This window comes from Carlito syrichta, unplaced genomic scaffold (assembly GCF_000164805.1).
Source record: "Carlito syrichta isolate Samal-C Ts95f unplaced genomic scaffold, Tarsius_syrichta-2.0.1 Scaffold306749, whole genome shotgun sequence".
Lineage (NCBI taxonomy): Eukaryota > Metazoa > Chordata > Mammalia > Primates > Tarsiidae > Carlito > Carlito syrichta.
Window position 1 is genome coordinate 423642 of NW_007250845.1, and position 14391 is coordinate 438032.

Below are 14391 nucleotides of genomic sequence, written 5' to 3' on the forward strand. Positions count from 1 at the left end.
GGGGAGGGGAGGAGAGGGGAGGAAGAAAGGGAGAGTCTTACTTAACTGCTTGCTCAGAATTTTGGATATTCTGAAATGACTTTGAACACCCCCCTCGTGTCCTGTTAGCCTTCATACATGTACTTAAGGCTCTACATTCATTGGCTATGCTACCTCTCTTTTGGTCCAGCTAAAATTTGATTTCTGATATCTGAAGTAAATATATAATTTTTTTCTCTTTTTATCTCTACACCTTCAAAAAAGAATAAAGCGAACAAGACCAAAGCTTTAGTTACTCCTATTGACTTTATGTATTTTTTGAATCACCCTGAATAACTCTTTGTTCCTTTGTGGGCAAAGTTAAAGTTTTTAAGCTGATATGTAGGCCTACTGGAATTGGCAGAAATTTATTTTCTTAAGCTCCTGCCTCTTTCTTCCTTTCTTGTACCTTTAAAAAAAGAAAGGGTCAGGCTTGGTGGTTCAGCCTGTAATCCCAGCGTTTTGGGAGGCCAAGGTGAGTGGATTGCCTGAGCCCGTGGGTTCTAGACCAGCCTGGGCAACTTGACAAGAACTCATCTCTACAATAAATCAAAAAGTAGCGGGGCTTGGTAATGCATGCCTGTAGTTCCAGCTACTTTGAAAACTGAGGCAGAAGGATCACTGGAGCCCAGGAGGTCGACGCTGGGGTGGCCATGAGTGTGCCTGGATGATGGAGTGAGACTCCAACTCTAAAAAAAGAAAGATAGAAACTGGGTCTCGCTATGTTACTGAGGCTGGGCTGGTCTTGAACTTCTGGGCTCAAATGATCCTCCCACCATGGCCTCCCCAGTAGAGAGGACTACGGGCGAGCACCACTGCACCTAACTTTCTTGACCTTTTATTTCCGTCAAGCTCAGCTATTTACTGATCTCATATACCATCTGTGTTTTTAGTTTTTTTTTTTCTCGTGTCACTCCCTTCTCCCAATTTATGCTCTTCTTCACATCAAGGCCAATCACATTCCTTATTTTCTAAGGCTAAATGTATAGGTTTTTCCTAATCTTAAGTGATCTTTTTCTCCTCTGCATTCCTCTGGCACTTTATTGACACTTTCGGTGTTCTTTATGTTTGACCAGTCATTATAGCTTTTTGTGTTCGTGTAAGAACCTTTCCTGTGAGGATATAAGCTTCTTGAGGACAAAACTGTGTTTTCATCCTATTTATTTAGTTTCTTTGTAGTGCCCTGTAGTGTCATATGCATAATGAATGTTTAATGAGCAGCACTTAACCAAATGCTTTATTCCTTTTGAAAGTGTTCCAATTAATGTGATTAGAAGTTATTCAGGAAATGTTATATGCATATAAAACAAGATAGATAGCCCTCTGACTGATTTTGGCACAGTAATCATCCAATACTATAATATTCTATTTTAAAAATCCTTTTGATGAAGACACAGTTTTGGGGAACTATTGGAAGGGTGTCTTGCTTGCCTTAGCAGAAGGTATCTGGAAACTACTGCTACAGAAAAATAAAAGCAGCAACACATGGCTGGAAAAGATGTATTTCAAATGGAAATAGAAAACTGGTGTAGAGAGTAATCTAAGCTTTGGATAGTATATACTTTTGTGTGGCTTGCAAAGATAATACAAAGGCATTTATATGTTCATATAGCGATCTTTAAGAACTACTAAAAGGATTCAACATTTGACCAGTAACTGAAATATCTGTACAAATGATCATTGCCCTTAATTTTTGTTTACATAAGAGAATTTTAAAAACTTCTTTTCAAGTATTTATGACTAGATGGCTATGTCAGCTATATAATTACTGTATGTGCATGATATGTATTGATTTGAAAAACATATTATATATTTCTCTTATTGGCAAGATCTGAGAAGCAAAATATTGATTGATTTTTCATTCTTCAAGGTTAATTTTATAAAGGTGACATGGTTGAAGCTGTAAGAGCAATAACTATCGGCCTCAGGTTACTTTCTTCCTATGGAGCCCTATAGGAACGCCACCTGGATATTTACAGGGCATCACCGTTTAATGGGTAGAATCTAAATTTATCTTCGAATGTTACTATGCTTGAGAGATTTTTAGCTCTGTACCATCTTAAGGTAGAGTGATTTCTAGAATATCAGTTCCCTGAGAAAATTCAGATGGTTATTAAAGGGCATTGAGGAAAAAAAGCGGTTTACAACTTACAGTGCCCATTGCTTTGTTGCTTACACAGAAACAACTAATACTCATAACAGCTATATATGTGAGAAGAATTTGGGATGAGAATGCTGAATCCTATTAATGAAATTATGTACTAGTAGTTGGAAAATGCCACCAAAGTATAATAAAAGGTGAAATCTATGAGTCACAAAATATGCTAGTCATGTTTGGCAATTAGGTGGAATCAGAGCAATTTGAACCACTTTAGCTGTGCTAATCGTTACTTTTCTGTAGTTTGTCTAGATCATGGAATCAGTACTAATGTATATGAACATTTATTAGGCTTAAAATTCCAAAAAATTTCAAATATACCTGTACTAGTTTTCTGTTGCTGCTGTAACAGATGATCACAAATCTTGTGGCTTAACACAATAGAAATGTATTTTCTTACAATCCTGGAGGCCAGACGTTAAAAATGTGCTATATAGGACTAAAATCAAGGTGCCATCAGGGCTGCTTTCTTCTGGAAGTTTCAGAGGAGAAGTTATTCCTTGTCTCTTCCACTTGGTGGCTGCTGGTATCCCTTGGCTTGTGGCCATAGCCATATTGCTTCAATTTCTGCTTCCGTGGTCACATTGTCTTCTCCTCTTCTGTATCCAAATCTCCTCCTGCCTTCCTCTTACAAGGACACCCATGATTACATTTAGGACTCACTCAAATAATCCAGGATAATAGTCCCCTCTCAAAACCCTTGACTTAATCATACCCACCAAGTCCCCATTGCCATAGAGGGTAATAGTCACAGGTTCTGGGGATTAAGACGTAGATATTATCTAGGCCACTATAATACCCACTATACCAGATTTTAATGCAAAATATTATTTTAACCAGGATCTTTTAAAAATGTGTTTCATTTAGAAGAGAGGCATTATTTTACATTTTAATATTAATACAGGAGCTCATAGTCGGCTTTTAACTGACCATTTCCTCTTACTGATTGTGCCATTTGGGTTTTCTAAAAGTAATTATTTAATTTTATGGCATCTATAAAACATGAACATAACCCCTAAAGAGAAAAGTTTGTAGCAGCTTCTCTTTTTTTCTGTATTTATAATGTCCCCTAGCTATCAAAATTAAAAGTTAACCATGGATAAGTTGGGAGGGTCCTATACTATTATACGCACAATCAAATTGGGTGGGAATGGGCATATTAGATTTGTCAGGAAATAGAACCAGAACACATTTACAGTAAATTGTAAAATTTGATTTATCAAGGTTTTTCCACTCTTTTTTAATGTTTAAAAAACTTTAATTGTAGATAATTTTATACTTATAGAATAGTTGCAAAAAGCAAAAATGTATAAAAAACACCTGCATACCCTTTATCTAGATTCATCTAATCTTAATATTTTACCCCACTTGCTTTATCTTTTGTTCTCTCTTCTTCTCTTTACACATATGTATGTTTGTGTTTAATGACATTGGCATTTTCAAGAATATAGTCCTCTATCCTTTTTTTCATTGTTAGAACTTTTAAAAATTGGATATAATTCATGCATCATGCAACTCACTTTTAAATTTTTTTTTGAGTTAGAGTCTCACCCTGTCACCCAGGCTGGAGGGCAGTGGTGCGCTCCCAGCCACCGCCGCCTCTACCTGCTGGGCTCCAGCGATCCTTCCGCCTCAGCCTTCCAAGTAGCTGGAACTATAGGCATGTGCTACCATGCCTGGCTAATTTTTTTGATTTATCGTAGAGACGAGGTCTTGCCAAGTTGCCCTGGTGGGTCTTGAACTCATGTGCTCAGGCAGTCCACTCGCTTCTTCCTCTCAAGTGCTGGGATTACAGGCTGAGCCACCGAGTCTGGCCTGCCACACACTTTTTAAAAGTATGCAATTTACCTTATTAAAGTGTAGAATTTAGTGGGTTTTGGTATATTCCTAAGATTGTGCACCCATCACTATGATCTAATTCTGGAACATTTTCATCACCTCAAAAAGAAACCCTGTACACTTCAGCAGTTATTCCTCATTCCACCCCTTTCTCAGCCCCTGGCAACCATTAATCTACTTTTTATCTCTTTGGATTTGGCTATTCTGGGCATTTCATATAAATGGAACTATATCATATGTGACCTTTTGTGTCTGGCTTCTTTCACTTGGCAAAATGTTTTCAGGGTTTATCAGTGTTGTTTCATGAATCAGTACTGAGTCATATTAAGTGCTGAATAATATCCCATTGTATGGTTGAGTGATATTCTGTTCATGGATATGCCACATTTTGTTTATGCACTCACCATTTGGTGGACATTTAGATTGCTTCTACTTTTTGGTCATTATGAATAATGCTGCTATGAACATTCTTATACGAGTTTTCATGTAAATTTATGTTTTCAGTTATTTGGGAGTATACAAATAGGAGTATAATTTCTGGGTCATGTGAGTCAAATAGAACTGCTGGGTCAAATTAAACTCTATTTAACTTTTTGAGAAATGACCCACTCATTATTTTTTGTTTCTTTTCTGGAAAATGTTTCCTACTCTTTTTCTACTCTTTGAAAATTCAGGGCAGTGACTCTGGGATTGGGATGGTGGATGCTTTTTAAAATTTCAGATGTCCTCCCAGAAATTTAATGTTGAGGATAACTTCTTTAAAGTCTAGCATGGTGCTCCCATCTGGACCTGAGAAGAAAATACCAAGACGATTTGGCTTAGCAGAATAGTTCTTTTCATTTGTGTTTGATGAATTTCAGTGCTTTTAGTTTTCTCTTTGGTTCTATTAGAATGATTATTGGCAGCCTTAGTTGTTTTAGGATATTGGAATGCTTCCTAAGTGGGATGTTATTTATCTTTATCTAATGGTTTACAAGGACAACTGGGAATCCATTCAACAAATAAAGGTTTTCTTCATTTTTTGAAAAGTCATGGAAAAAATGGCACAATATAGCATTAGTCATATTCATTAAAATGGAAGAAAATATAAAAATAAATTTTGTTAGTATAATTATTTAAAAGATATGATGGCAAATGTAGACAAAGGTGTGGGAATAAAATTTGATTAGATAGTATTTTAATGTCTATAAAAATTGCTTGTCTTGAGGGGGAAAAAATGAAAAACTTGAGTTTCTACCTAGTTCAAGCATCTTTAGTCATAGGTGAGAAGATCTTTCATTATATTAAGAAGCTAAAGAAATACATAATTCAATCAAGGATAAGAGTTGCAGTAATGGTTGGAGAATTCTATGAGATAATGGAAAAATTAGGTAACATTTAACTTAGATTAAGTAATCTAAGACTGTAGGCTACAAGGACTGTGAGGTCAACTCTGTCTTGAAGTTATGAAATCTTTACTATATATATAATAAATATTAGAGTCATTGAGAAGAATCCAGGAATGTCCTAGCTGAAATCTCTGATAATAGTGAAACTTTAATCAAATTAAAATGATATCACCAAAAATGCCTCAGCATGATATAACTGTTTCAACAATGGATATGCAACTTTTAACTCTAGGAAGATTTAGAGTTAAGTATAAAAATACTCGAGAATCAAACTCATGGGATTAATAGTTTTATGTTAAAGAGATAATACATATTTATTTTATGTACTTATAACTTAGCTCATTAGAGTAACATATCAGTCTTCTATTTCCCTTTTCAGTTTTATAATTAATTGAATTATTCTTGTGATTTTGAAATAGAGCTCTACCAAATTTTTATGCATGATATAAATTTATGTATAATGTATAAAATATACATTATATATATTTATGAAAACTTGTCACCGTATTTATACACTTTATTTATTAGATTTATAAAGATTACTTAAAGTACTTGGAAGCTTGTGATATGAGTGAAATGTCTAAAGTAAATGGAATCTCTCAGGTTATTTAACTAAGTTTGTAAAATGAATCCAATTTTATTCCAAGCTGTTAAAAATAATTTTTGGTTAGATGCTAGACATTGTAAATGTATTGTTTCTAGGGCTTGATTGCTTTTCTTTACAGAGTGTTGAACTTTGTTCTTGTAGGCAGTTGTTTGCGGATTAGCTTGAACTTTATAGGGCTTGTCTTTAGGCTTTATTGAGCAGATCTAGAGCAGATACTACTCTAGGACTAGCCCTGCCACTAAGACACGACCTTTCTTGGGTCTCTGCTGAATGCTCGCAGTGTTCAAGAGGCCTCTCTGCTCTAAGGGGTTAGATGTTGAATGACTTCCAGCTCTATGTAAACTCTGGGAATTTTTCAGTTTATAACTCCCCAATTATTCTTGGCCTTGTGGAGTTCACCCTGTGCATGCATGGTTTAGCAGTCCATTCTCAGGCCCTTTCTTTGAGAGCTTCCTCTTTTCTAGTATTCTGCCCTGGAAATTCCTGCTGCTTGAGCCTCACTCTCAGAGTTCTGCCTCTCCATGCCGTGGTCTACATGTGCCTTTTGTCAGAAGGCTGGGGCTGTTGTAGGGATTACTTCCCATTTCTTTCCCTTCTCTCAGGAATCCTAGTGTTTTTTTTTTTTGTTTTTTTTTTTTGAGTTGGAGTCTCACTCAGTCGCCCAGACTGGAGTGCAGTGGCCGCTCCCGGCCACCGCAGCCTCGACCTGCTGGGCTCCGGCGATCCTTCCGCCTCAGCCTTCTGAGTAGCCAGAATTACAGGCATGTGCTACCACACCCAGCTGATTTTTTTGATTTTTTTTATTGTAGAGATGAGGTCTCGCTACCCAGACGGGTCTTGAACCCACGGGTTCAGGCAATCCACTCACCTCAGCCTCCAAAAGGCACGGGATTACAGGCTGAGCCACCAAGCCCGGCTAGGAATCCTAGTCTTAAAATGCCTGTTGTTTAATGTCTGAAAACAGTTAAAATACACACGCACACACATGCAAACACACATAAATGTTCTAGTCATTTCTGAAAACACATTTAAATTTTTGTTTAGAGGTGGACATACATTATGTCTACAAAGCTTGACAAACAGCTAAGCCTAAGGTCAATGAGGCAGTGGTGTACTCTCTCTATAGGAAAGCATAACAGGAGTGGAGAGGGAATGAATACTTGTGACCAATAAAGCAGTCTACGAGAGATGTATAGCAAACTCCTGTTGATCTGTTATCCCAATGTTTCCCAAACAGCAAGATGTTGATAATGGTGATGAAAATGATGATGATGATAATACATGTTCAATAAATGTTAGCTACATGCCAGGGTACTACTATTCCAGTTAACTTATATGTGTGAATGACTAACAATAACCCCATGAGATAGATACTATTATTACCATTTTATAAATAAGCAGACTGAAAATAATGGAGTTGAATCTCTTGTCTGAGGTAAGTTGGACCCAGATATGAAAGCTAGGTAGTCTGGAGAAATTCTGGTTAGTACAGTGTACTGTATTCCACCTTAGGATGTGGAAGAGTCTGAGTAGTTCTACAGCGAAGACATCTGTTTAACTTTATTAAACCTAACTTTTTAATTTTGTTTTGGAGTTTGGATATCTATTATCAGTAGATGGCCAGTATTTCATAGAATGCTTGTACTATAAGATCCACGTGGGCAAAAACTGTGTCCTACTTGGCTTTGGAGTTCAGAGTTCAGAGTACTCACTTGGGTGTTGAACACATGTTGTTTTCCTCTCAGCTCTCTCTCTTCTGTGTTCTTAAGCCCCTGAGCCTCAGTTTCCTCATAAAATAGAAATGACAGTATCTACCTCATACGGGTGAGGATTATTAAGTGAGATGGTAGGAACATTTAGATGATATTAGCTTTTAGCATAGTACCTGGTATATAGTAGGAACCAAGTAAATGCTAGCTTTTTTTACTGTTGTTGTTCTTATTGTTGTTACTATTGCTATTCCCATTGTAGGCCACATGGTTATTTCAATAAATGTTTGTTGAATGAGTGTATTAATTTCAGTTACATCATTTAATGTTTTTAGTGTGTCTGCAGTTCTAAATTTATTTGTAAATTACAGAAAATATATATCATGTTAATATGTTTGATAGTACCATATCGTTCAGTGAGCCTTTATTAATTTAGATTTGCTACCTAAAAGAGAGATTGAAATGTTGTCTCTCTCTCTCTCTCTTTTTGAATTTAGAGACCTATTACTACGTTTCTCCATTAGTTGGTGTCTTTTTCTTGGCTCTAACTCCTATTTGGATTATAATAGCTGCCAAGCATCCAGCCACAAGGACAGTTCTCCACTCAGGCTGGGAGCCTGTCATAACAGCTATGGTTATAAGTAGGTTAGTATTAAAATATGTGTGTGTATATTCTATATGCATGTATGTATGTGCTTACTAAAGCAAATCAGTTGCTTGTTTTTATTTCTCAGATTAATTATTTATTTAATCAATTCGTTATTCTCCTGGGTAATAAGGAATCTAAGTGACAAGAATTACTGAAATCAGTAGATGCACAGAACTTCATTTGGCTACAGTTTCAAACTCCTCTCTAACCAAAGCCTTACCAGATTGTTGGCTAAGATTTAGTGGTGTTCATCTGTGGGGGATGTGTGTGTATATACCTGACAAGAACATTACTTATTTTCGAGTATTAAATTGCTCAGATAAGTATTAGAAAGCCTTAGAAATGCATATACCGTTTGACTCCTTCCACACCTAAGACTCTGACAAACTTAAAGATGTAGTTTAGGCTGTATGCAAAAGATTTAGCTGCAGCCAGCCTCATCACAGTGGAGTTTTTAATAACAAAAAAATGAGAACAACTTAAAGGCCTAGCAATCAGATATTGATCAGATAAATTGTGATAGAGTCACAAAATGGATATTAGTCACCCATTAAAGATAACATTGTAGCATTTCTATTGCTATGGAAAGATGTTCATTATACATTTGGTGAAAAGAGCTGCTTAGAAAAGAGTGAATTTCCTGTTAAGCATGGTGTATTAAGACACGTTTGTCTTTTTCCTTCCTGAAACTATTAAAATAACATTAAAAGAATAAAAACGCTACGAAACCACAAAACAGAAGGGGAATAGAGGGGTAGCAGATGAGAGATTTGACAAAATTAGGAAGATAGGAACCAGATGGGTAGTTATTAACTGAATAGGCAGTATGAAGAAACTGGGACCTAACCACCTCAGAAGCCCAGAAAGTCAAAGGAGCTAGAGGCACTAAGTGCCTCTGAAGACTGGAATGAAGAAGATTGGATGAAAGTTTAGGTAAGAAGCAATTAGACCCCATAAATCCTTCTCCAGCTTGAGCACTCATGACTGCTCCCTTCCACGGTAGCAGAATGCAAGAATAAACTCTGAGGAGGCTAAATCAAAGAGGTTCTAGATTTAGACACACCTGCACTTCCTTTTCTTTGTTCATAGGATGCTGGCAGTCAGTCTTACACCCCCAGGCAGAAAATGAGATAATTCCTTTCTGGGGAAACTTGCCAACACAGAAGAGCAGACGGGTAGGTACTGACCCTTATGAGTCCTTTAATGAAAGAGCTGCAAGACCACCCAATGGCTCTTCAGTGAGACCCGCTTCCTGACAGATTGTCCATGTGCACAGAGAACTCCAAGTATGCTTTGCAGGGCTCCCTCAAAAGGAGTGGGTAGTACAGGGTTGTCAGACACTTGATGAAGGCCTCTCACACGAAACTTAACCAAAAAATGAGACTCAAAGAAAGTGTAGGGACAGTTGGAAAACCCAAAAGACTATTAGTAGTGTCAGAGAAATAAGAGAGGTATTGTTATCTGTAATGTAGGAATAGAATGTTGCATAAGGACGATTTGAAAAATGGGAAGAGCTCTTGGGAATTTGAAAATATGTAAATAGCAGAAATAGAAGAATTCCATGTAAAAGTTGGAAGATAAAGTGGAGGAGCTCTCCTGGAAAGCAGAACCCAAAGCAAGGAAGTGGACAATAGGAAGCTAAATGATAAGGAGAGAAAATGATCAAAGAAATGATGCAAGAAAATTCCCTAGAACTGAAGAGAGCATGCTTCCAAATTGAAAGATCCCACTGAGCATACAGCACAATACATTAGTGCAGGAGGGACCTAAGTCAAAGTGTGTTCTCATAAATCCTCCCCAAAAGAAGTTATGTATAAAGGATTGGGGATCAAAATGATGTTCAATAGCAATATCAAAGTGATTCCTTCAAAAGGATGAAGGAAAATTATTTTGAGCATAAAACATAGTCACAGTATCAACTAAGTGGAAAGAAACGTTCAACTTGTTCTCAAATCAGGCAAAGTGGGGACCAAAGATAGGCCCAAACTTTACTGTATGATTGACCACTTGTGTAATTAATCCTGAATTATATCCCATATCTTTAAAATAAAATTTTTAAAAAGGCCAGGCTCAGTGGCTCATGCCGGTAATCCCAGAAATTTGGGAGGTGGATGTGAAAGGATTGCCAAGCCCAGGGGTTCAAGAGCAGCCTGGGCAGCTTGATGAGACCTTGTCTCTACCAAAAAAAGAAAAAAAGAAATGTTCAAACATGCAGTATCTCATAGAATTTACTTCCCATATGCCCTTTCATGTAAAGCTGAAAGGAGATGTGATCTATCAAAATAAGGAAATAGATCAAGCAAGAAGATGACACAAGAATGAGGAAATGCACTCTATGACAGCATATGACCCATTTTTTGTAGGGTAGGTAGATTGGCAGGAGGACAGTGGGCTTAAGGAGGGATGTCTCTGCGGGAAAAATGGTGGAATTGATTGGTTGCCTGATGAATTTGGCTGCATTGAGAGGTATTTTATTAACTTTGTCACATATTTGAGGCTGAATTAGTAATAGGTACCTAAAAAGTGAAGAAAAACATGAAGCAAAGTAGAATATACAAGTGAAGATGCCTCTAATCCCAGTGCTTTGCGAGGCCAAGGCAGCAGGATTGCTTGAACTCAGAAGTATAGCTATGATTGTGCCACCACACTCCAGCCAGGGCAACAGAGCAAGACCCTGCCTCTCACACACACACACACACACACACTTTGTGGCTCGGTTGTGAATAATGATTCCTTTGCTATAATTAACATCAACCCTAAATATTTCACCACACATTCTAACCAGATTGGGAGGATGGGGAAGGAAGGGGTTTGTGAAGGGATGGAAGTGGGGTAGGAAGTGTGAGGGAGACTAAATCTTCATCTGCCATAGTGGAAAGTCATTCGATAAATGTCTGAAATGTTAATATATGCAGTATAATCATGTTATTTAGAAATATTGAGTTAAATGCCAGAAGAAACCACTAAAGAAGTTGAAAAGAATTTCTAGTGAAAAAAGAAGACTTTGGGGGTGGAGCTAGGGACTCTCAGTTTTATTATTAACTTTGCTTTACTTTTTCAATAATGCACATATGTTTGATAAAAATAAAAATTATTAAAAAGTAAAGACAACTACTTTTACAATTTGATCCCATTTTTATTTTTAAAAATACACATATTAAGCAATGTTTAGGAATGGAGTTGGGAAGATGTTGACTGACAAATTAAAAATTTCAGGTTGCCGGGCTCGGTGGCTCAGCCTGTAATCTCACGCCTTTGGGAGGCTGAGGTGAGTGGATTGCCTGAGCCCGCAGGTTTGAGACCCGCCTGGGCAACTTGGCGAGACCTCATCTCTACAATAAATCAAAAAATCAGCCAGGCGTGGTAACGCGCGCCTGTAGTTCCAGCTACTGCGGAAGGCTGAGGCGGAAGGATCGCCGGAGCCCAGCAGGTCCAGGCTGCGGTGGCCGGGAGCGGCCACTGCACTCCAGTCTGGGCGACAGTGAGACTCCAACTCAAAAAAAAAAAAAAAAATTTCAGGCCAGAGAATTGGGTTCAAGAGATCTATAGTCCATGGTGACGAGAGGTAATAACAATGTATTGTATTCTTGAGAATTGCTAAGAGAGACTCTAAGTGTCTTCACCACAAAATTATGTATGTGAAGTAATATACATGTTAAGTAGTTCAATTAAACCATTTCACTATACTTTTATCTATTTATTATATACATATTACATATATTTCAGACCATCATGTGGTACAGGATGAATACATGCAATTTTTATTTGTCAATTAAATAAATAAATAATAAAATAAAATATGTAAGTATAAAAATGCCTGGAAGGCTATGTAAAATATACTAACAGTATAACTCTGGATGATGTAACTAGAATTGATTTTTGTTTTCTTTTTTTGGTTTGTGTTGTTTAATTTTTTTCTATAGTAAGTTTCATTATCTAGTAACAAAAATACTTTGAAACATTTTCAGCAAATCATCATGCTATATCACATGATCTATGTGCTTTGGCAGGTAGATTTATTCTTTGATTCATAACTAGGTTCTTGAAATATGTGTTCTTTTAATTAGGGCTTAAAACATTACAGTATTTTCAAGGAGGACTATTTTGGGGTGCTATCATATACCTTTTTAATAGGAGTCCCCACAGTTTAGGAATATTAAGTCATAAGTCATTTATTTTATTAAAGAATTAAAATAATACAGATTTAATAATTTCCCAGTGTTGAATATCAGATATTGGTAAGAACATTTGATCTGACATTTTGACAACAAGTCCCACTCTGTGACAACATGTGGTTCCTTTTGCTGTAATGTGGATTTCATTTTCCTGGTAGGTTTAGGCAGCAGGATCCCATGGAATCTTGGGACTGGCAATGTTTCATACTACATGGACCAAGAAACTGAAGTTAACCCGCTGATAATGGTCTTAGAAACTTAAAAAATCTCCAAGTTCTGTTGAAACATTAAGAATGTATAACTTGCCATTATATAACTCTATGTCATTTTTCTAGACTTTGTTTACTCAAGATCAGCTCTTTCTGTGGCTACAACTCATTGTTTTAATTTTCTAATGATAAGACATTGTAACAGCATCTAGTTTTAATGGAATAAAAATCGTCCCTTTAATGCTTCACTTCAAATATAACAAGATTCTCTTTTTAAAATTATTTTTTCAGCCAGGCTCGGTGGCTCAGCCTGTAATCCCGTGCTTTGGGAGGCTGAGGTGAGTGGATTGCCTGAGCCCGCGGGTTCAAGATCCCCTTGGGCAACTTGGCCAGACCTCAAATCTACAATAAATCAAAAAAGAAAAAAAAAATTAGCTGGGCGTGGTAGCGCATGCCTGTAGTTCCAGCTACTTGGAAGGCTGAGGCGGAAGGATCGCCAGAGCCCAGCAGGTCAAGGCTGCAGTAGCTGAGAGCGGCCACTGCACTCCAGTCTGGGTGGCAGAGAGAGACTCCAACTCAAAAAAAAATTATTTTTTCAATTATAAGAGTAATAGATGGCATGGTTTTAAAAATAAACACAGAGAGATATAACATGACGGTCAGTCCCCTGTCAGTCTCACCCCTACAGATAGAGATGGTTACTATTCCTTATTATGTCCTCCCAGACATTTTTTTTTTTTTTTTGAGTTGGATTCTCACTTTGCCGCCCAGATTGGAGTGCAGTGGCTGCTCCCGGCCACCGCAGCCTCCATCTGCTGGGCTCCGGCGATCCTTCCGCCTCAGCCTTCCATGTAGCCGGAATTACAGGCATGCACTACCATGCCCAGCTGATTTTTTGATTTATTGTAGTGATGAGGTCTTGCTGCCTATGCGGGTCTCAAACCCGTGGGCTCAGGCAATCCACTCACCTCAGCCTCCCAAAGGCGTGGGATTACAGGCTGAACCACCGAGCCCGGCTTCCTCCTAAGCATTTTAATGTACTTAAAGAACATGCTTTTTCTTTTTACAAGTAGCATGTCTTAGAAACCAGAGCCCTAAAATTTGGGGCTATAGCTTATGCTGTGTTTTATTTTCAACATGTTACTGTTGACATGGATTTTTACTTTGAATATTTCTCTTATTGCTCTATATTTTGGCAGTTGAGGGAAACTGCTAGGGGAGGGAGGGGCATACCTCATCAACAAGGGTAACTCCATGTTCAATGTTTATATACCTAACCCTGAATTGTACCCCACATCTTTATAATAAAAAAAATGTGTAATAAATAAATAATAAAATGTATACATACTTTATTTTTAAAAGTAGGGAAGTCTGTATGGACAGAACACTTCAAGTACATTCCTCTTCTGGTTTTCTAAATTATGTAATTTTATACTTTTCAGCATTGGGGGCCTTATTCTGGACACCACTGTATCTGACCCAAACTTGGTTGGGATTGTTGTCTACACACCAGTTATTAATGGTAAGAATTAGATACACTGTTTCATGATAATATCAAATCTTTATATACTCCCAGGTAACAGGAGTCTTAGGGTCAAATTCAAGGGACCTGTCCTCCCATCTCATCCATTCTCCCTCT

General features: G+C 37.4%; 1 protein-coding gene across 1 annotated transcript in view; it reads left to right on the forward strand.

Moving 5' to 3' along the window:
- SLC41A2 (solute carrier family 41 member 2) overlaps positions 1-14391 on the forward strand; it is a 148987-nt gene that overhangs the window by 78998 nt on the left and 55598 nt on the right. The window contains exons 6-7 of the mRNA XM_008063330.2: positions 8217-8364; positions 14195-14274. Coding sequence (XP_008061521.1) covers positions 8217-8364; positions 14195-14274 — 228 coding nt within the window. The remainder of the gene's footprint in view (positions 1-8216; positions 8365-14194; positions 14275-14391) is intronic.